Below are 21,831 nucleotides of genomic sequence, written 5' to 3'. Positions count from 1 at the left end.
AGGATAACGATGAGAGCGATGACTTGGGCCTGGGGCATTTCGATACCGTCAGCTCGTATGGATGGAAAACGAATATCTAATAGATACCAGCCACACAGCCAATCAGCTATTCAGTAATTGGAAACAGGAACCGTGCTTCACTTACGCCTTAGAGGTCCGGTAGTGCACAGGTATCGTGGTTACCAGGATAATACACAAAGGTTTGAAAATATTGGGGGTGGGAAGAAATTTTTTGGTGGGGTAGGGCAGAAAGTGTACGTTGCGGGACCCCACGAGGATTTTCCACTGTATTCGGATATTGGCCGTATCAATGTTGTCGATCGATATTTTTGGTGTCAAGTGTTCGAAAACACTTAATTTTCGTAGATTCCGTGGGTTTGCAAATTGACTGTCGTGAATTAATATTTCGTTGAGCTTGTGATCCTCAGCGGTGAGGACCTTGTTTAACGGATGAGCCTGCCATGAGGGTGCACGACAGGGCTTGTTAAGGCAGGCCGAGTACTATTAGCATAGTGGGGTTCTCGGAGTCTTGGTGTTTTGAATATTCTGTGGAACGAGTGCGGTGGCATGGTATTATTGCGGGGAGAGTAATTGCTTTTGCGATTTTGATAGGTTGGGGATAAATTCTGGGCATTTTCGTAATGACCAATTACTATTCATATTCGAAGCGCCGGGGACAAAACGGGCCAGGCTACTGATTCGCCCATTCGAAACCGCCTCTCATGAAGTATTATTATCCCCATAACTCAAACTATTCTCAGGCTCCAGAGACTTCTAGCGGGTTGAGTAACAAGATAATAACACTTTATGAAAGGTGGTTTCAAACCACTTTGATCACCACTATTAACACCCACTATATACTTTAACTATCCTAAACGGGTCGTATCTCCCGTGGGTTTGTGATATACCATCGCCAATTGTTCCACCTTCAAGATCATCTCACGAAGTCGCACCGTGGGGCTGTCCAGATTGTAGGCTACCCGATAACTACACGGCGTATGGACATAGCAGAGCCGAGATGTCGCAGGGGCTCATCCACGTTCAGCTTCTTGTTCGCCTACCTATCCAGTCCAGTCGTGCGGAGCAGCGGCTCCACAACGTTCGGGGAATTTAGTGGCGGAGGTTGTATTTTGACATGCGCATCGGGGAAAGCCCACAACAGCCGTGGGTGGGGGCGGCCCGAGCTTCAAGAGCCTCACGATGCCTTTGATAAGAACTGGCCCGCTGATCCTGAGTTGGAGAGAATTTCAATAAGGACGGACGATTGTCAATTTTGTTTTCCTTCCCTTTCCAGAACGTGACCTGCTGAGTATTCGCACGTTGAGGGTACATACTCTATCTTCAGTGTTGAGCCGTGCGTCTCCCACCATCCTCCAATAACCTACATACTGTATGTAGGAGTGGAATAGTGCAGTGCAGGTGCTTGCTGTAGCTCGGCTGGCAGTGCATGGCCCAAACCAATCCCTTGCAATTCGACGCTATCACCATAACCACCACTAGTCGTTCGTTTTGCCATGTCATATTTTTCATTTGCTTCTGCACTCCACACCGTCCTTCCTGACTTGCAGCAACCAGAGAAACATGGCCGAACCAATCCCTCCTCAACTCGTGGTCGTTCTGTAGTGAGCTGCATAGACTGCATGAACGCACTAGTGCTAGTGCGGTATTGGTGCCCTCTCCCCCGTCAGTACTTAACTCTGCTGCCAAACAAAATGTTAGATATAAGAAATGCCCTGCGACTCTCGTCTGAAGTTGAATTCTGCCTCGAACAACACGAATCTCAACCCAGTTCATCAGCTCAGAAATAAATTATCGCTCGGCTCCTGAAACGCTGACCAAAAAAGCTTTCGACTCAACAACCCAGGGTTTTTCAAAGGAAAAAAAACAAACAAGTTACCGCCGGCGGCTCCTAAGACTTCTACAACAACTCGAAAGCCTTACCAAAGTCTCAAAGTCGACTGTAGAGAATCTTATATATATATCATTGGTCAGTATCTAGGCTCTCTGAACTGTATATCAGGTCGTCCATTTACTAACCCTCATTTTGCAGGGGTTGCTCTCACCAGAGGCACCAAATAATCACGCTGGCGAAACGATATATTCCAGTAACAATGTCCCACCCAACAACACCACCTAGCACTGCTGGGTACTCTTTTGTTTCTTACCCTACGGATTACATCTATGGCCCGGATCCCCGTAATCACGTAGTTTCGCAGCCACAACCGATCCAAGCAATTCAGATGCACCAAATAGAGCTTCCTGGAATCCAAACAGGGGCACCAACTTACCAACCCTACTATCCATCAAATATCGCATATGCACATATGGCTCCGATGGGGCAACAAACACCACCAAGTGGCCCAAGCCCTATGCTCGCCCACTCACATCTACCACCAAGTCCAATAATGCACCATCCCCATGGAAACCCTCCCCCAACACCACCGAGCCCAGACCGGTGCAGCGCAGATACGAAGGTTATGCGACATATCCTGACTGCAATGACAAAAATGCAAAGCACTATGAAGGATTTGGCCGAGAGACAAGAGCAAATTCTCGACCGAATGAGCCTGCTGGAGCAGCGAGGTAAGCCTATTACTCAAATCACCAATTGTAAACTAGCCCAAAAGCTAACTCTTAGTTCAACACATAGTCGGAAGAATTGATGACGGCATCAGCACGCTATTGCAACAATCCGAGGTTATTGTAGAAGATGGAAAGAACATCAGGGCTAGAGTTGATGATAGTGATAGGTTAGTTGGACTCTTTCTTTGGACATCCGATCGTTCTCGAGCTAACGGGTTCTGATCTCGATAGTCAAGATGCATTCGAAAACAGACTGACAGCCTTGATGGATGGGGTTGTAGAGAAACTGATTGGTGGGATTGGTGACGAAATCAAAGACATCAAACGGCTGGTAAAGGACACCGAGAAATACGTCCGAGTTGATCCTTTCAGCTGGAACGGCAAAATGGCTCTGGGACAACGCTATCGAGAGGCCATCAGTTCTGGAGAAGAAGAAACAGAGGTCAATGTTTGATTTCTGGATCTATTCTTCCGTATTTCCCTTTATCAGTCATCATCTGCAGTCTTTTTTGGGGCAGGAGCATATTCGGAGTGTACTCTTACAGGATTTCTTTGACGGTAAACTCGTTGGGCAGGCTTATTTGACTTTTTTGTATCTATCTTTTTTTGGTCCTACCTTAACTCGCGGCTGGCTGGCTTGTTTTCTTTTCTTTGTTTATTATTTTATTCCCCCCGGGTGTCCTGGCTACACTATTTCTCCTTCCTTTCTTCTGGCGTATTTTTGTTTCATAAGAGTTACTGCGGGGAAACAGTACTGGGTGGTCCTATTGCGATATCCAAAGAACTTTGCAATGTTCAAAGAATAATATTGCTTGAAACAGTTTTCTCCGCAGCCTTATCTTCGTGTTGCAAATCCTTGAATGTGGTTAATCAATCATTTGCGATACTACTGAAGTATCTCAAAGTATATTCTGTGCCAGTCCCAAAGCGGAGAATTCTACATGAACATGCGCAGCGGTAGATAACATTCAACCCATAGGAGCTTTTCGCAATCGTGGATCGATTTTGACCAAGCGTCGTTATCCAATACCTGAAACTGGGTGACAGGTAAGTGACCTAAAGCCGTTGCATATATTAAGGCACCGATTGAATCGTATCCAACGATTGGAGAGCAAACGGGCTGTCCAGTAGGCATTGAGCCTGGGCAACCCGTCAGCAGATGTTTTTCCTTGGAAGCTTCTAGTACAATTGAGATTAAGACCCTCACTCAAGCTGCTACTGACTGGTTATCATTTGCAACCGCAATCTTGTCTCATTAGTAAAGATCGTAGTAACAAACTGAGCTTCGCTGCCGATTTCATCATCCTCATGAGTACTTCCCAAGGAATTGGTTGTCATAAAAAGCAAAAACCCCGCTTTGCTGTCCAGAGCTTGTCGCTGCGAGAAGCTGAGGGGATAGAAATCGTACGAATCGAATTAAAGAGATCAAAGAAAAAATCATTGGAAAAAAGACCTCTTGCAAATGGATGTGTTTCTGTATGACATCACGTGAAACATTGAGACAACATATCTTTAGTTACCCGGCTCCTCTTGCAATCGAATCATTTTTCATGATGTAATATTTGAGAACCTCCATCCCCACCACATCATCCCACGGACTGATTAGTGACACCATACACAAAAACTATTCTTTGTGAGGTCGCTTTCCATACTTAGCTGCTGGCAGTTCGGTTTATTAATCCTTCACGGGGGTATGGTCAACATGGGTGGTGATCGGCTCCCTGCGTATATATCATATATCACTCCGGCGTATATTTGAGATTGACTATACCCCCGTGTTGACTATACCCTAGTGAAGGGGTCTAGCTGATTATAACATGGGAATTGTCCATAGAGGCCGAGGAAGGCCGGGTAAATTGAACTTAGACGGATACGAGGGCTTGTTTTTTTCTTTGCGTGTACGTACCTAAATTTTCTCAATAAAGATATGGCACGAGAGGGCTTGGGGGGCGACGGTGTAAACCCTCTTCACATCAGTTCAGTACGGTAGACCTTACGGCCATAAAGTCGAGTTAAAGGTGAGGCTCCTCAATTTTTACTTCCCGGAGCCAATGAAAGAATTGGCTGAAGTGGTGTGTACGTACAGGGTTGTCATGTCAAGGACTCCCTCTACTCCTTCTCGCACCATAGCTATAGCCAGCTTAAGAAGAAGAGATGGCTGAGTAGTTTCGTATATATAACGATAATACTAAAAAATTAAATACCTTTCTCCTAGTGGGAGCCACCCCCTCAACGTTTATACATACAACTAAGACAACCGAGTGCTATTCTATGATTAATTATATGTCTGATATATGTATATTGTATACAGATATGTTCGTGGTTTAATAATATTAACCGCAACCGATACTCGCGTTCCATCTTTTTATTATAACTACCGCTAGCACTAGATCCCTCTACCCTTTATCCCCGTCCGGAAAAATCTTACATCTCTTGAAACCGCCCACCATGAGATTCATAATATGCTGACCAATCAACCCATGTACCAGGCCTTCTCGAATCTCGGTCCTCGGATCGGACCGGACCTGCATTCACTAAAGCCGCGGGAACCCAGTCCCACGAGAAAACTTCAAGCTCCCTCCTTTGTACTAGCCCCAATGGTAGTTACCACGATGAGAAGGGATTGTCAGGGGTTGAAGAAAAGCCTAGTTGGGCCAGTATCCGTTCGACAAGAGTCCAATTCTCAAGCACACCACACATATAGGCGCTCCCGCGACCTCTATAGAGTAAAAAAAAAAACCCTAGCTTGGAAGCTGGACATATGAATATAGTACCAAAGCGGAATAATAACTGGTTAACTGCAGTGCAAAAAACCATGGATAGAAGCCTTTTAGAAGACCTTTACACCAGATGCAAAATATTATGGGCGCGCTCATGGGAATCAAAACCAGGTCCATCTCAAATTTCCAGGACGAGAAGACACTGCAAATGAGATACTAAACCATACGCCCTTATGATTGAGGTAATAGGTAGAATATCACCATCACTAGTAAATACTTTTGACTAGTTGTGGGGATAGTTGTATAAACCTGTTAAAAGCCAATGGAAAGCTTCAAATTGAAGATCATAAGAGAGAAATATTCCAACAGAGAGTATTTTCAACAATTTCGCCACAGCAATCTTGCACATGATAGGAAGGACTTGTCCTTTTGGAGAATTTGACTTGAGGCGTGGTAAAGAATTCAGGAAGTCCAAGCGCTTGTGAGACCTCAAGAACACATATCTTGTGGCATGAAATGTGTAAAATGCCAAAAAATTGCTATCGTTTAAATGACTAAAGTTTATCCGCTAGTGAGGGGGGATTTGGAGAATTGATATTAAACTTTTGCACAAGAAAATGAAACACCTCGTTGTGGGCATCTGCGTCTCGCCGTTTGTTTAATAGATTTTGACTGAAAGATATCAGAATAGAATTGATCTTCCAAGCCACTCAGACGGTTGCTTCTGTAAGCTCCTAGAGCCCTTGTCAGTTTATCTCCTTGCATGTACATGCACTAGTATGCATATGGATGTCCGCCAGGCGGAAGATGACCTGCATATAGTGAGCTAGCGGCCACTCGGCCTGAGGCGCGCGTATATGCCATATTATTATGACCAAAGCTCATAGATGGATAATTATATAAGCCGTACTAGACAAATAATGAAAGATATCTTGAGGACCATAAATTTGTCTCATGTTAGACCTCCTTACCGGCCACTAATAGTGCTCACACTCCATTCAACATCAGTTCAATAGCTATAGAGCTAGGCGACAAAAGTCAAACACACACACAGTCACCGTTACATGAATCTCAACTCCGTGTGTTGCTCGTCGATTTGGTCTGCTTCTTCTCTGGGTGGCCTTGATTGTGATGCGGGGGTTCGAATTTTACCATGGAGGCTCAAACGGATCGCGCCGCGGGAAAGAATTTGTTTTAGCTGGAGACAGCTTAGTTTGAGCCTTTAGGTGATCATGATCCATCACTCGACCCATAAGTGCTGTTCACATCCGGCCCGACCTGATCCGCCTTTGCTCTCACCGAAGGTGGTTGACCCGGTAGACCTCCGGGCCGTGCTGCCCAGCGTGTTGATTTTCGGTCAAGCCGTTTTACGCAACCCATTTAGCTAAAAGGCACCAGTTCTAGCCCCTAGAAGGTTCGATTTAGTTTCCCCACCGTGAAGCTGGTTAAACCACGGTTCGTACGGTGGTGGCTTATGCAGTTGGGCCTTGGCAGATACTACCCCACGGTGCGCTAATTAATAGTCTCGGGGCTGGCCAAGAGAATGCTCCATCACACCTCGGTCTTTTATGGCAGTTCCTATGGCTTTTGAATCTTGACAGTAGGCTAGGCAGGGCGTATTTAAGTTCATGAACCATCACTCGTGACGTTGAGTTGTCTTGTTGGTCATTCAACTTTGGCCTCGGCTTGTGGTCCATGACCCATCGATCCCCTCTGCGAACCAATTGATTAAATGGGCGTCAAGACGCGGAGCTCCTTAGTGCCGGCGTTATTGTTATTCCGCCCAGGTATGTATGTTACTGTTACAGTGTATGTACAGTCAGACCGTGTTAATTGCAGATAGAGGGGTTGGTGGGCTTTCCAGTGATGATCACAGAGGGGCATATGACACTGCCTAGAACCCGTTCTGGCCAGTTACCCTACATCTGTACTTCAAAAGCACGTGGCCCCCCCGGAGACAAGGAAAAACTGGGGAAGGAAAAAAGGAAGCGCCGCATCTTAAGTGCTAGCATGTGATAGACAACGCCCACTGTCCACAAACACCGTGGGGGAGAGGTGAATCTTCCTTTACGCCGTGCAAGTCTCATCTGTAGATGTGCCTTCTTCTCCACATGAAGTCAACCTCGAACCGATAGGTGCTAAAGATCCCACACCCCCTCCCCCCTCGCTTTTCACCTCACAAAGCCGCTGGACCGAGGAATCGTGTATATAAATAAATAACTATATAAACCCCCTTCCACCTGATCCTATGCACTTGTCACCAAACCCCCACTACTAAAGACCGGCTGTCCTCCTCCCTCCTCCCCCTATCCCCCACCAGTTTCGTCATCAAGTCTCGCATATGTCCTCTTCCGCGTTTTGCCGAGGCATCTCTGTCAGGGCCCTTACCTCGGCCTCCCTGCGCCGGCCAATAACTTCACAGGTACACCTTTAAAACCGCCCAAATTCAACTTGTAGTAGTATTAGTATTAATAGTTCTTTGAACGTTTTTGTACAGATCAGAAAAATGGCCCCCGTAATAGCAAGAACAAACGCCACAGCTGCCGTTGCTGCAGGTATGGATAGCCCTCGATATGTGCCTTGTTGTGGTTTCACATGTATTGACTGAAGCTCCTTTTCTTTAAGGCTACAAAGAGGACCACGCAAAGGGTGCTATGCTCCGTTTCCAGGAGTCACTCCCTAGACTTCCAGTACCGACACTGCAAGAGACCGCCGACCGCTACGTCAAATCAGTGCATCCTCTTCTTTCTGCCGAAGAGTTCGAGTCTACAAAATCCGCCGTCAGCGAGTTCATCAAGCCCGGTGGTATCGGCGAGGAGCTCCAGAAGAAGCTGATCGCGAAGGCTGAGGATCCAAGTGTCAAGAACTGGCTTGCGGACTGGTGGAATCACTACGCATACCTGGCGTACCGTGATCCTGTAGTCCCCTACGTCTCGTACTTCTACTCCTACAAAGATGACAAGAAGAGGCGTGACCCGGCGAAGAGGGCTGCGGCCATCTCAACCGTGGCACTGGAGTTCAAGAAGATGGTTGACTCAAAATCTCTGGAACCCGAGTACATGAGGAAGCAGCCCATGTGTATGGACTCGTACAAGTACATGTTCAACACCTGCCGTATCCCTAAGAAGCCTGCCGATGAGCCACTCATCTACCCGGCCTCCGAGCACAAGCACTTTGTCGTAATCCGCAAGAACCGCTTCTTCAAGGTTCTTCACGAAGTTGATGGAGTACAGCTCAACGCACAGGAGCTGGAGGCCCAGTTCAACCGCGTCTACGAGATCGCAAACTCCGAGAAGGCCCCCGCCATCGGAGCCCTGACCTCCCAGAACCGCGACATCTGGACCGACGCCCGCGCAACTCTCCTAGAAGCTGACCCCCAGAATGCCCAATCTCTCGCCGAGATCGAGTCTGCCTCATTCGTCGTTTGTCTCGACGACACCGCTCCCGTCACCTTCGAAGAGCGTGCCCACCAGTACTGGCACGGCGACGGCCAGAACCGCTTCTACGACAAGCCCATCCAGTTCATCGTCAACGAGAACGGCACCGCTGGGTTCATGGGCGAGCACTCGATGATGGACGGTACCCCCACTCACCGCCTTAACGACTATATAAACGAAGTGATTTTCAAGAACAAGATGGACTTCACCGCCGGCAGCGTCCGCAGCCACCTTCCAGAGCCCGCACCAATCCACTTCACAGTCAACGATGCCGTCAACGAGACCATTGATGCCGCCCAAAAGGCCTTCCGCGAAGTGATTGGTAAGCACGACCTCCGCGTCCTGGCCTACCAGGGCTACGGAAAGGGCCTCATCAAGAAGTTCAAGTGCTCTCCCGATGCCTATGTCCAGATGGTGATCCAGCTGGCCTACCACAAGATGTACGGCAAGAATCGCCCCACCTACGAGTCCACGGCGACCCGCAAGTTCCAACAAGGCCGTACCGAAACCTGCCGTACCGTCTCTGACGAGTCCGTCGCGTGGTGCAAGGCAATGGCCGACCCAGATGTTGACGCAAAGGCCTGCATTGACCTCTTCCGCAAGGCCATCAACGCCCATGTCAAGTACATCACAGACGGGTCCGACGGCCGTGGTGTCGACCGTCACCTCTTCGGTCTTAAGAACCTTGTCCCCAAGGGCCAGGAGCTGCCCGCGATCTACAAGGACCCCGCATACAGCTACTCCAGCAGCTGGTTCCTGAGCACCAGTCAGCTGAGTTCAGACCACTTCAACGGATACGGGTGGAGCCAGGTCATTGATGGCGGGTTCGGAATCGCATACATGATCAACGAAACCAACTTGCAGTTCAACATTGTCAGCAAGAAGTTGGGCGCCGATAAGATGCACTTCTACTTGACGGATGCGGCGAATGACATGAGGGAGCTGATGGAGACGGAGCTTGTAGTCGAGCCCCCTAAGTCTAAGCTGTAGTTGGTTTCTTTTTCCTTCTTTGAAACGTTGAGGGTTATTTTATTTCTTTATGTGTTTTTGCTTGCTGGACCTTGGGAATTGGGAACTTTTTTATTATTATTTAGCATTTTGTATGTATGCACGGAGTTATTGTTGTACTTGTAGCTAGCTAGCGCGCATTGATACGCAATAGATGAATCAATACATTAGAGATATCTACAGGACATGATATGCGTTTTTCGAGAACTTTGAGATACAGAATCATACAGTCGACTCTCCTACAAGGGTATATACTCTTCATAAGAATACTCGGCTTATAAGGAGCCAGGCCCATAGGCTAATGTTTTTAGTATGAAAAGTGAGCCCTCCACCCAACTCAACTTTCCTGACTCCAGCCTACCAAAGTCCGCGTTCTCGACTCTCCAACTCTCGCCTGTAATTTAGAGTTCGACCCCCATACTGATCAGTTGGAATTCGACTGAATCCCTAATCCTGAGAACCCTATTAGGGTATGTGTACCTTCCGATATTTCCGTACCCATAGAGAAAGTCGCCTGTAGTTATAATTATGACCCTAGGGAACTTATGAACTTATGCTATCCAGGTGTGAAACTAGACGAATGGTCATATTTTATCAATCGGTCTACTAAGTAGACATATCTCAAATGTCACTAAGATCCAAGTGTTTCTATCGTGGTAATGTAAGTATAGTAGCTTTGAAAAAATTGCCAGTATAGATTCTTCTAAATCCTGCTCCTTAATTCTAAATACTGAATGGTTCATATAAAACCATACAAAGCATACATCTTTCCATGACACATTCAAGCCAGAACTTTTTCCTTCCTCCAAAAGAATACAAAAGATTCGACTCTATTACAACCCGCCACCTACTCTATTATTCATCCCCAGATATTATACGCCCGCTGCATATACAGCTGCAAACCCTAGGTTAAAAAGATATATCCCCAAGACCAAAAGTGCCCTTGTTTTTTCAATGGTGAAGGATGATTCTTACACCCCCAGAGGGACGACGTTTGAAGCAGGGAGACAAAGAATCGCAAGTAGAAACGGAAAAAAGAGTATAAATCAAAACATTATTCACACATAAACTGCGGGGATATCATGATGATGTTGGCGGCGTCAAAGAAAGACGTTCCTTGAAAACAAGATGGCAATCATCCTCAGGGAAAATCGTTGCGAAAACTTTAATGTCTTCCGACTGAGGCGTTGTGTGGTGCTCCCAGTCCATCATAAGAGACGCTTTGCCAATCATAGACATGAAGTTCATAATCGCATACTGCAAAATGTTAGACTTAGTCTGATCATCTTGTTACATGCTCCACGAAAGATATCCTTACGTTTTGACCAAGGCAGACGTGAGGTCCAGTACCAAATACAAGCCAGTTCTTCTTTGCGGCCTCAGCCTCACCACCTTCCAACCATCTGTCGGGGTTGAAAGCTTCGGGATCGTTATAGACCTCAGGGTCGTGAAGAGCTGGGTAAAGTGTGGGGATAACCATGGCGCCTAACCATCCGTTAATCCTTTTTACTTCTTTCGCATTTAGTAACTAGAAGTAGGGTATACCTTTGGGGACAGTGTAGTTGTCTGTAAGCTTGAAGGGTTTCTTGACCTCGTAGGGTACCATAATAACTGGAGGACGGTATCTGAGTTGTTCTTTGACAACGGCACGAGTGTAGACCATCTGATCAACCAAATCCAAATCGAGGCGCTTGTACGGATCACCACCGCGAACACGAAGCTGCTCCTCGCGAACCTTAGCCATAACATCGGGCCTATCAGCAAGGAGCTGGAACTGCCAAGTGCTGGCGCTGGAAGATGCGTCCTGGGAAGCGAAGAGGAAGGTAAAAATAGTCATGGAGATTTCCATATCAGAGAACACCCGGATTTTAGCAGAAGCCTTCACTTCTCCCTCAAGTTCACCAGATTCATGTTTCTTTGCGGTTTCCCTGGCCTCAATCATAGACTTTATCCAGGCATCCATAGTACAACCGGGCTCCTTTCCAGCCTCCATGGCAACTTTAGAGAGTGCGGCGCATCTTGCGAATTCGTTGAGAACAAAATCGGCGCATTTCTTTCCGTACCAGGTCTTTGTGTATGGAATGATGATGGGGAAGTTGACGAGTTCGAGTGCTTCAGTGATTTTATAGTAGTTTTCGGAGATTTCCTTGACAGCTTCATCGGTGATATAGTGTCCAACAAAAGTGCGTAGGGAAACAGCGCAATTGATATCACGGAACTCGCTCATGTATGGCCGCGGCTTGCCATCCTTTGAGATTTCCAGCCACCTTTTGAAGTAGGCATCATAGATTTCCTCTTGCCCAGGCAGATACATGCCCATAGCTTGACGACTGAACAATCCATTGAGTCCCTTACGATATTCAACGTGGTTCTTTCCATCCAGGAAAACCCAGTTGCTAGGTCGGAGAATCTTCTTCGCTACATCGACAACGCAAGGGCTGACATATGCCGGGGAGTTGAAAACCTTGCGAGCCAGATCTCTGGTTGAGGCAATGACGACAAATCTATGGGCCAATTAGCGAGATTCTCGTTTATGATAAATCAAGTGAACATACTTATGGAATACTGAAACACAACTCAGTGGCCCGCTATTCCATTTGGCAAGGTACTCGCTAAACTTTGGATTGACAGATTCTAAGAAAGGCCCCATGAAAGGAATCTTAAATGAGGGTCCAGCAATGCTGCCCTTTTGCCAAAGGTACCGAACTAAAAAGTGCAAAATGTATTGTTAGCCCAAATTTTTTACAATCATCACCAATTTCCAGGAATTTATCGCAATTATTAGAAAGGGGTAAAAGGAGCCACAAACCTTGATCATAGGTTACAGATAGAAGTAAAATGGTAACGATAGCCTGCCATGCACTTATTCCCTCAAGGGATTTCCCCAATTCCCCCACTGTGTTTACAAGGCTTTGGAAAGGCTGCTCAGCCGAACTGACGGCTGAGGGGTGCGCAAAGGTAGATGAGTTGGCTGTTATTTCTGCCATTGCGTCAAGTCAAAGTGACTTCGTTATCGATGGAACAGAAGAAAACGCAGTCGCGTTTATCTTCTTTTCTTGATGGATACGCTACGCGGTCAAACCGGGATCTAACCGTAGCGAGCGAGAACAGTAATCCGATGAGAAAGCTTGGGATGAACAAGCACCTTTGGCGTGAATCGAGCAGGTAGAGACCGCAATGGACAGTCCAAACACCAGCGACAACAAAGGCAGAAACACTCGGCCGATGATGAGTAGGTCGAAGAAGAGGGTAAAGAAGGAGGAGGGAAATGGAACGATCGAAGGGGAAAGGAGGGTATGATAAATCAATTTCCGGACCGATTCTGTTACAAGCAGAAGGTAACGTCAATAACAACCGAGTGCTCAATGGGGGGTTATCAACAACGCCAACGATAACATGAGTTTTTCTATTCCCAAACAGGACCCTCAACCATTGGGACCAAGGAGAGGGAAAGAGGCCATTCCCCTGCTGATATTTGGCTTGGCTCCTACAACAATCTGATTATTGAGTTTATCTCTACGGTTACGGAAAGTCTCGCATCCGAATCTGTCCAATCACTGCAGTCAGGGGTAATTTCTTAATCTCAAGGTTCACAAACCACAACATGATCCGACCCTATATAGTATCCACATTTGCGCGCTTCCAAATTCTACATGTATCCTTCGCGGCTAATTGGCGTAGGTACATTACATGTACCTATGTACATACCTGTATTTTAACCACTCTTGTTTAATTGGAAGCGTCAAACCCCGATAAGGTGCACTCTATCTATACACTCCAGAGTAGAGATACTATGCATTCGTATTCGTTCTCGCCAAAAGATATGGCATGGGTTACCAGCGATTGTCTAATATCTGGAACCCATACCACCTTAACATACGTGCGCAATAAGAAAGGATAGGTAGGCGAATATTCTTTCTGGAACTCACGTGGTTAATGGGGTCATTTTAAAGACCACACTCTCACACCAACTTGTCGTCATCCTGGCTATCCCATCTCGGCTAACGCTTTTCCGGGGCATTCCACCGAGTGAGACAGGCAATTGAGCACAGCTGCAGTGTTTGCCGTACTACCGGCGGCAGCTCTCTAAACAAAACCATTGACTGCGTACCCCGCAAGCTCCATGTATTTTGATTAATCGATCCTTGGACCATCATTCTTGGGGTGGGAGTATGGCGCGATCTTTGGCGACAACAAGCTTCTGAACCCCTATCTTTAAGGTAGACGCTGGAATATATCTCCAAATACGGTTCTCTCCTCACAAACTATCACTCGTGATGTGCCGCGCGCTCTAGCGGTGTAGTCAAAACACTGAGCTTATCACAGGGACTTATTTCACTCAATTCTTAGTCACAAAAACAAGCCTCATACTCTATGACTGCAGACTTACTTGATCTGAGACAGATGGTTTCACTAAACATTCTAGGATAAGTCTACATACCTATGCTAGAGTAGAATGCAGCAGTAGGAGGGTTTCTGCACAGACTTTACATGTAGTGATCAGAAACCCAATTGCCTAAGTCTAATAAGGCGTCTTTCTTGGAAAAGAGGCGTGAGCGTGAAAGCACTGATTTATACTTTAAAGAGAGTCCTGCAACTCTCGACAGGTTTTAAGTTTTAAAGAGTAGCAAATACGTAGAATCGTTCAGAAAACATTCGGTGGAATACCCCTACACTTACATTAAAAGCGTAACGATAAAGAAGGCCAAGTACGTGCACATGCACCCCTCCGGCTACAGTGCATGGACCAAGTACGAGTGATATCACATGAGTCTGCCAACTTTAGCACCTTTTTACATAGTTACGAAGAAACCACATTATTCTTTCGTTCAGCTGGTATCTGTCTTTTCTCCATCTTCTATTTAGGTTAAACCACATAGGTCCGTGATGAGAACATGATTGCCTATTCGAGCAATAATGATCACATCTTCTCACTCGACGAACCTAAAGTCTGCGCTAGACGGTACAATGATGATGACGTCTTACGCTATGTTAAATCAAGAATTTATCTGAAGAAGTGCTTAGATGCGCGTGGAAGCTGGTTTCGTATATGGTGGTGATAAACGAATCCCTTTTCTCGAGCCTTTCTCTCTTTTGATCCATGGCTCTAGAGCCCGCCGTGATACCAAAGACCGTTCCTATTTATCTAATTTACTTCTCCCTCTTCGCTCGTCCTACATTTTGTTATATACAGTACAAAACCACTAGTGTAGTACGCACAGAAAGTGGTCTGGCATGGTAATTATAATATTTTCTTTTGTCGTGCCTACTTGGCCTATAGGAATAGCTATCACCTCCTCGAAGGAACATTCTTCAAAACACATATAAGAACACTTTCCTACTCTAGTTTCACCTATATATCCTTTCGCTTCCTCCACAACGTGGGCAACTATGGGCGGGTTCAGGGCGAATCGTTTTTCTACTTAGAGCCGAGGCTGGTTAATACAAGAAGCTCCTTTGGAAAGTGGCTGTATGCACATATACAGACTAGCTAGGAGTTCTTGTTGAAGAAGATGATTGCCTATCTATGCTAAAACAGGTTGGATAAGATTTATCAACTATTTTGTTCACGAACTTTTCCGGGACCTTGGACTAGTCGGCACGAAACGAACTAAGTAAGTCTGGATCATGGATCATCACTCGCAAAGTACCTGATGAAATCAGCTGTTATGCACATGTCAGAGTCTCGGCATCTTTATCAGCATGTCGACACATAAATAGCCCCGCTTATCTTCTAAATATAATAATCTACCTCTACACAAATCCGTAAAACTCTCAATACTGGATTATGCTCTGTGCCGCACTCCTATCATACATATTACTTCACGCCGCCTAACTAAAGTACTAAAAACCCAAACCAAGAAAATATGGTTATTGTCCTGCTATCGCTACCATACAACACCAAACACTTTTCTTTCGATTTCTATCCTACTTAGTGCTTGAGCCCTTCCCCACATTACTAGTCAGAATCAGCGCCGAGATAAACTGCACTACATAACTATAAAAAAACAAAAACCAGGTCCTCCTCTTCCTTCTCTGTCCCCTGGGCACACCGGCCGAAGAGCTATTGGTATACACATCTCGCCCATCTTGTCCGTTTTCGGACGGCAGTAGCACATATTTCAGGCTCCGTAACTATTGTGTTTCTTGTCAGAAATGCTCGAGGAAACAAGTGAGGAAGGGGATCTTACAAGGAAAAAAGCGTTCGCCGCAAAGAAGTACATAAACACAGCCCACGCGATCCAGCTATTCATCCCCGTCACCTCCCCAATGAGGATCATAAGGATTGCGCCAAAGAACTTATACCCGCTGTACCCCAACAAGTCCAAAAACTGCCCCTCACCACCGTTGATGTTCAAAAGGTAGCTCCCCATCTTCAGTACCGCGAGCTCAAAAAACACGATCACAAACGCTGTGGTGGCAGTCTGTGCGAGTTGTTCAGGGTGGAAGTTCCCTGAGATTCCCGTGAGAAGGCTGTTAAAGAGAATATACGTCACGAACGACATGAGCGGAATGTAGTGATCTGGCGCATTGACGTCTTCGCTTGGCGGGAGATATGAGTACTCTAGCGGACCCCCGGGAGTGGTGGAGGGCCGTGTGGTAGAGGTTCGAAACCAGGGGGTATGCGAGAAGGGGAATAGGAGGATTCGCAGCTTACGAAGAACGTAAGTATTTGTTACTGCAAAGTAGGGTTTCAGAGCCGAGATGTAGCGATTCAACTATGCAAATAAAACTATCAGTATCACAGCCCGAACAAAGAAGCGGAATGACGGGTAGGATGTCTACGTTTTTCTCAGCCATATCGGTCCCGCGGGACATTGCAGCATTCGCGACAGAGAACCCCATCTGCGCTGCTGGGTCGGAGAAGAAGTTCCCGTTCGTGTTTTGCGGCGCCCATGATGGGTAGGCAGCGGACTGGGGATGTAGATTTCCTCCGGGGATGCCGCGGGTACTTGGTTGAGAGTAACTGGGGTTGTCATATGGGGAGTTGTAGGAGTTTGAGGATGAGGGCGGCGGCGGCGGAGAGTGCATCACAGGTACCTGTACGGGTTTCTGGGGCACTGGATGGTGCAGTGGAGGGGTTTTGGCGGGGTACATTGGGCGCTGCATGGTGGACGTATTGCTAATGAGACTGTGGGGAGTGTTTGGATTAGAGTGTGAGTGGATAGCTGGTATGTGGGTAGCTATCTGTACCAGTGATAGTTGACGTCGTAAAGGGTGTGAGAGGTTGTAAAGGTGTTGTTGTTATGTATTCGGGTGCATGATATTATTCAGAGCAAGGGGGTGGTGGGCGAATTGGAGTTGCCGGGGGCGGAGAGGCTGAGTCTGGGGATCCTCTGCGTGACGTTGCACCGCCGAGCCTCATAGAAATTAATTAATCCTAACTCCAGATACGATACCAGAGACAAGCTTTCCAGTAAGAATAAACCCCTCGTTGCTCAATCACTGACGATCATTCACATGCAAGGGGAGAGGGTTCTACTACGCTAGTAACTATTCTAAAGCACTCTCCTAACTACCACTGGTCAATCCGCTTCCCATCATGACGCCCTCACCAATCCCCCTCCTTCTCCTCAAAACCAGGTCAAATCCAACGGACCCCTACGAGGTCCACTTTTCCCAAAACCCATTCCACCCGGCCAATGGAGGACCTGTGATGCCGTTCCAACCGATTTTTGTTCCTGTACTGCAACACAGACATATCAACCTTGATTCGCTGGAGTCGGTTATCACTTCAGGCAGACTTGAGCAGGACACAGAGGCAGGAGGGTATGGTGCGCTGATAGTCACGTCACAGCGTGCAGTTGAGGCGCTCGGGGCAGTGCTTGATAGAGTTAAAGGTTTACCTACAACCCCCTTTTGTACATAGACTCGAAATCTCAAATTATATATCACGCACAGAAAACTCCACATGGGAGGCCAAAGTGACATCTCTACTCGCAAACACAATCGTCTACGTTGTCGGCCCCGCAACCGCCTCAGCGATAACCAAACTCGGCTTCACAGCGTCCAACGTCCTCGGCGCTGAATGCGGGAACGGTGAGGTTCTATCCAAGTTCATAGTCTCCTCCTACAACAAGCCCCAAAAGCCGATCCTCTTCCTCGTGGGCGAGATTCGCCGTGATATCATTCCTAAGACACTTAGAGCAGCGAGCATAAGTGTTGGAGAGATGGTAATCTATGAAACTACTGTTGAGGAAGGCTTCCGGGAGAAATTTACGCAAGTGGTAAAGGAGACGGAAGGGAATGGGAGTATGAGGTGGATCTGTGTATTTTCGCCGTCAGGGGCTGACGTGGCTGTTAATGTTCTTAAAGAGCATTGGGCATCGGGGAATGGAAGCGAGTCTTGCATTGCGGCCATTGGGCCGACGACAGAGAAGTGTCTAGAGGACGCATTGGACCGAAAACCAGAAGTAACAGCAAGGAAGCCGAGTCCCGAGGGCTTGTTGGAGGCGATTATAGGATTTATGGAGGCCCAGACATAAGCTAGTTTTTCCAACTATTGTAGTCTTAGGTATAGATGGCCTAGGCGCAGATGGGTATATATAATATAAAGTCTCAGCTGCATTTGGGCACCGAGTGATAGCGCATGATCGACCGCTTTTCTGCTATGAGGCCTTGGAACTCAAGCAAATAAATCCTCAGTTTCCGCTCAATGAGATTAACGTCAGCACCTATTATAGGATCCCTATTAATACCAATATTTCCGTTGAATTAATGAAGGTTTACACCGCTCAATATCAGATCACTGTTGTAACTGTACCACTTGGGTACGACAATCAACGACCAAAACTATGGGTATTCTGTCTAGCTAAGTTGTAGTTCCTCAGATATACAATACGCAATCCACGCAAGTAAAATCTGAAAGTAGGAGGGATTATAACAAAAAAGAACCGCGAATTCCGGTATGAAGACATGATATTCGTCGAAAACAGGCATTGCATAGAAAAGACATAATCCGTAAACCTCTCTATTAAATCCATTACAACCTATACACAAGATTGCCACCGGTAAACCTATTAAAGATATATTGGTTAGAGATCTTGTCTATAAACGGTCGAATTTGTGATCTTATCAATGGAATTAAATTAAGGAAACCATACATAATCTGGTTACTTTCAGTCATTTTTTCCAGTGCCGCCTCTGCCTCAACTCTATCGAAGTCATTCTGCTGCCCAATCTTAGAGTTAATGGCCACCAGCAACTCATCTAACTGAGCTACACCCTCTTCCCCAAATATAGGGTTCTGGAGCAGACTCCCAAGGGCCTTCCTGAAAACCTGGAGTCGGGCTGGAGATACCGCTTCCGTTTGTGTATCCCCGCCGGCCGCAGCATTTGAGGAGCCTTCGCCAGCATCTTGTGACTGGACCATTGATGAAGCGCGATGGGAAGACGCCCATGAGTCCTGGGACTCGACTTGTGATGCAGTCGCACCACGTGTAGATTTCCTTGTGCGAGAAGAGGATGGGGGAGCAGTGTACAGATCTTCATCTCCATCCGCATCCATCTCATCGTCTTCATCATCATTAGTCGCTTGGGTGCGAGTTCTTCTTGATGCCGCGCGTCTTTTCGACGCAGCGCGACCTGTGGGTTGGGGGGTATCCTCCTCCTCCTCCTCTTCGTCGCTTGAGTCCGCAGTGGCCTCGGTACCCACCCTTCGTCTCTTCCGTCTCTCGTCTTCCACGATTTCTTTGAAGAGTGCAAACCTTAAGATATCTTCAGCAGCGATTGCATCTCGCTCATCAACGCGATTGGAAAGTCTGGCTTTGGCATGAGCCGTCGCAAGACGAATCAACGTCTCCAAAGTACGTGCAGTCATTGGGGATGTCCTTCGTTGACTTCCTTCTAATTCATCATTTCGAAGCGCCGAGTATGTAGCTACAATATGATCCGCTGCACCTTTGGTCAAGACAGGCTTTATACGGGTCTTGGCATACTGGATGTACTTTTTGACGAAGCCCATGCTCAGTACCTCCACCTTCCTAGCATTTCCTCGGCCAGTGGTAATGGTGACTCCAGCGTGTAGTAGAACATCGTACTTCTCGTAAACTTCTGTGAGTCTTCCGGACTCTGCATTGTCCTCCTCAAGGCCAACGCCAAGTGACTGTCCAGAACCCTCTCTGACAGGGGCACCCTCTTCAGTTCCGGGTTGGCGGTATCTGTGCATCCTTAAAACGTGCTCTGATACCTGGCGATCTCGAACATCATCAATGTCATCCGTAACAACAAATAACAGATCGAAACGGGACAGCAAAGAGTCTGGAAGGGCGATGTTCTTGTGGGGGTCTTTGTGAGGATCATACTGTCCATAAATTGGATTGGCAGCGGCAATAACACTGCACCGAGCATTAAGGGAGGTATGAATACCGGCCTTGGCAATTGTGACTGTCTGCTGTTCCATGACTTCGTGAATGGCCACTCGGTCAATATCGCTCATTTTATCAAATTCGTCGATACAAACCACACCACGATCAGCAAGTACCATTGCACCAGCTTCTAACCTTCGTTCACCGGTCTCTTTATCAGAGGTCACTGCGGCTGTAAGACCAACACCTGATGATCCGCGACCAGTAGTCGCAATCGCAAGAGGTGCTGTGTTGAGAACGAATCGTAAAAGTTGAGATTTTGCAGTCGATGGGTCACCGACCATGAGAATATTGATATCACTAATTTTGTTAATTATATATTTCTCAGTGGGAAGACAGGATAACAAACCCTCTCAAATGTGTTCCGTTGTCTAAATTCTTCTCCATGCCCCCGAGAAGCATCAGCAAAATGGCCTTCTTAATGTGGTCATGGCCATAAATGCTGGGCGCTAAAGATTGAGAGAGCAAGCTAAAAATGTTCTTCTTTTTTGAGATTTTGTTGATGTTACGAATGTCGGTGTCGGTAATTGTGGCTTGCGCTATTCCTCCGCCAGCTTTGGATGAGAGCAAAATGATATTATTGGCGATCAAGAGCGTTCGAAAAGTCGAACTACCCTGTCCAGCATTTCTGTTACCAAGAGAGCGGTAAAGTCCCACCAACTGGATACGATCACCAGGCTTCACTCGATCAACAAGATCATCATCCATGATAACATCTACACTACGGGGGAGCTGTCCAGCAGGGGCACGTTCTGGCATTTCCTGTATGGAGATCGTTTGGTGATCTCGATAAGTACAATACCCATATTCTGTGGTGAGTGGATTTCCCTTGTCGTCTTCGGTGGGGTAAACACTCGAAGAAGCCGGCGCATTGACCGACATTGTCTGATCCTTATACTCGCGCCACATAAATAGCTTTTGCGCTTCATTATAGTGAACACTTTTGACCACCTTAGGTCTTACGAGTGAGCATCGAGTAACCTACGAAAAAGTGACGTTAGTATCTAGATGGACAGCTCAGTAAGTATTGGGGGCATACAATTCCCTCAAGGGAAACAAGATGATTGAGATGCTTCGAACTCAGTGTTCTCGGGTTAACCGCATATTCTCCGAAGCTTCCCGTCAATGCGGCATAAAAAACCTGTGCGATAGATTAACAAACAGCCCCATGTTGAGCTTTCACGAGGTATCCCTACAGTTTCTTCGGTGATAGTGTGACGTTGGCGGTCCCTCTGTGTCAAAGCAAGCTCTTTCAATGCTCTATCCAGGGCTGGAAGATACTCGAACGGGGAGTTCAAGAGCCCCTCCGCAAGTTCCCTGTTATGATTGCGAATCTCATCTATGTTGACCGGTAGGCGTCGCTCCCCCCGGTTGAGCATCAGTTTTACCGCATCTGTGTAGCTTCGTGCATCGTTGTCATTAGGATCTAAGAATTCCGTGAACTCTCTGACGCGGCCTATTACGAATAGTCAGCGTCTCATACTAGGGTAAACCAGTGAAGTCACTACCGATAACAATCTCATCGAGAATGGGTCCAGAGTCCATAGTTCAGGTACGTTATCAATTGATGAATAGTTGAAGAATCAAGAGGTCTAGTATGTGATTTCGCAGTCGAGGTTAGCAAGGCAGTCTAAGAACAAAGGCAAAGCTGACCCCCGGAAGTATTGAGGGAATGGAAGGAGAATTACAAACGTTTGTTTTGTTTCCCTCTTCCTG

The 21,831-nt window shown here is 46.8% G+C and overlaps 7 protein-coding genes across 7 annotated transcripts; 4 read left to right on the top strand and 3 right to left on the bottom strand.

Annotated features, from left to right (window-relative positions):
• Positions 1-2,111: 2,111 nt before the first annotated feature.
• Positions 2,112-3,037, top strand: H6S33_008976 (uncharacterized protein; the record flags this gene model as incomplete). The annotated part of the gene is made up of 3 exons (XM_044840321.1): positions 2,112-2,583; positions 2,651-2,750; positions 2,815-3,037. The coding sequence occupies 3 exons, from the start codon at positions 2,112-2,114 to the stop codon at positions 3,035-3,037; spliced, it is 795 nt and encodes a 264-aa protein (XP_044697791.1).
• A 4,109-nt stretch (positions 3,038-7,146) lies between these two features.
• H6S33_008975 (uncharacterized protein) lies at positions 7,147-7,319 on the top strand (the record flags this gene model as incomplete). The annotated part of the gene is made up of 1 exon (XM_044840319.1): positions 7,147-7,319. A coding segment is annotated over one exon (173 nt), but the record flags the coding sequence as incomplete, so codon positions are not given.
• A 490-nt stretch (positions 7,320-7,809) lies between these two features.
• H6S33_008974 (uncharacterized protein) lies at positions 7,810-9,730 on the top strand (the record flags this gene model as incomplete). The annotated part of the gene is made up of 2 exons (XM_044840318.1): positions 7,810-7,858; positions 7,929-9,730. The coding sequence occupies 2 exons, from the start codon at positions 7,810-7,812 to the stop codon at positions 9,728-9,730; spliced, it is 1,851 nt and encodes a 616-aa protein (XP_044697789.1).
• A 1,098-nt stretch (positions 9,731-10,828) lies between these two features.
• On the bottom strand, positions 10,829-12,735 carry H6S33_008973 (uncharacterized protein; the record flags this gene model as incomplete). The annotated part of the gene is made up of 5 exons (XM_044840317.1): positions 10,829-11,005; positions 11,067-11,233; positions 11,294-12,252; positions 12,304-12,454; positions 12,558-12,735. The coding sequence occupies 5 exons, from the start codon at positions 12,733-12,735 to the stop codon at positions 10,829-10,831; spliced, it is 1,632 nt and encodes a 543-aa protein (XP_044697788.1).
• Positions 12,736-15,676: 2,941 nt separating this feature from the next.
• On the bottom strand, positions 15,677-16,858 carry H6S33_008972 (uncharacterized protein; the record flags this gene model as incomplete). The annotated part of the gene is made up of 3 exons (XM_044840316.1): positions 15,677-15,883; positions 15,940-16,467; positions 16,535-16,858. The coding sequence occupies 3 exons, from the start codon at positions 16,856-16,858 to the stop codon at positions 15,677-15,679; spliced, it is 1,059 nt and encodes a 352-aa protein (XP_044697787.1).
• A 433-nt stretch (positions 16,859-17,291) lies between these two features.
• Positions 17,292-18,234, top strand: H6S33_008971 (uncharacterized protein; the record flags this gene model as incomplete). The annotated part of the gene is made up of 3 exons (XM_044840315.1): positions 17,292-17,589; positions 17,651-18,001; positions 18,065-18,234. 3 exons carry the CDS (start codon positions 17,292-17,294, stop codon positions 18,232-18,234), a joined length of 819 nt encoding a protein of 272 aa, XP_044697786.1.
• Positions 18,235-18,731: 497 nt separating this feature from the next.
• H6S33_008970 (uncharacterized protein) lies at positions 18,732-21,660 on the bottom strand (the record flags this gene model as incomplete). Its single annotated transcript, XM_044840314.1, has 6 exons — positions 18,732-18,765; positions 18,853-20,415; positions 20,465-21,096; positions 21,155-21,256; positions 21,312-21,571; positions 21,624-21,660. The coding sequence occupies 6 exons, from the start codon at positions 21,658-21,660 to the stop codon at positions 18,732-18,734; spliced, it is 2,628 nt and encodes an 875-aa protein (XP_044697785.1).
• Between the last annotated feature and the right edge of the window lie 171 nt (positions 21,661-21,831).

The sequence above is a fragment of the Morchella sextelata genome (assembly GCF_020137385.1).
Source record: "Morchella sextelata strain SCLS chromosome Unknown scls_3, whole genome shotgun sequence".
In the NCBI taxonomy this organism is placed as follows: Eukaryota; Fungi; Ascomycota; class Pezizomycetes; order Pezizales; family Morchellaceae; genus Morchella; species Morchella sextelata.
This window is presented reverse-complemented; position numbering and strand designations above follow the sequence as displayed.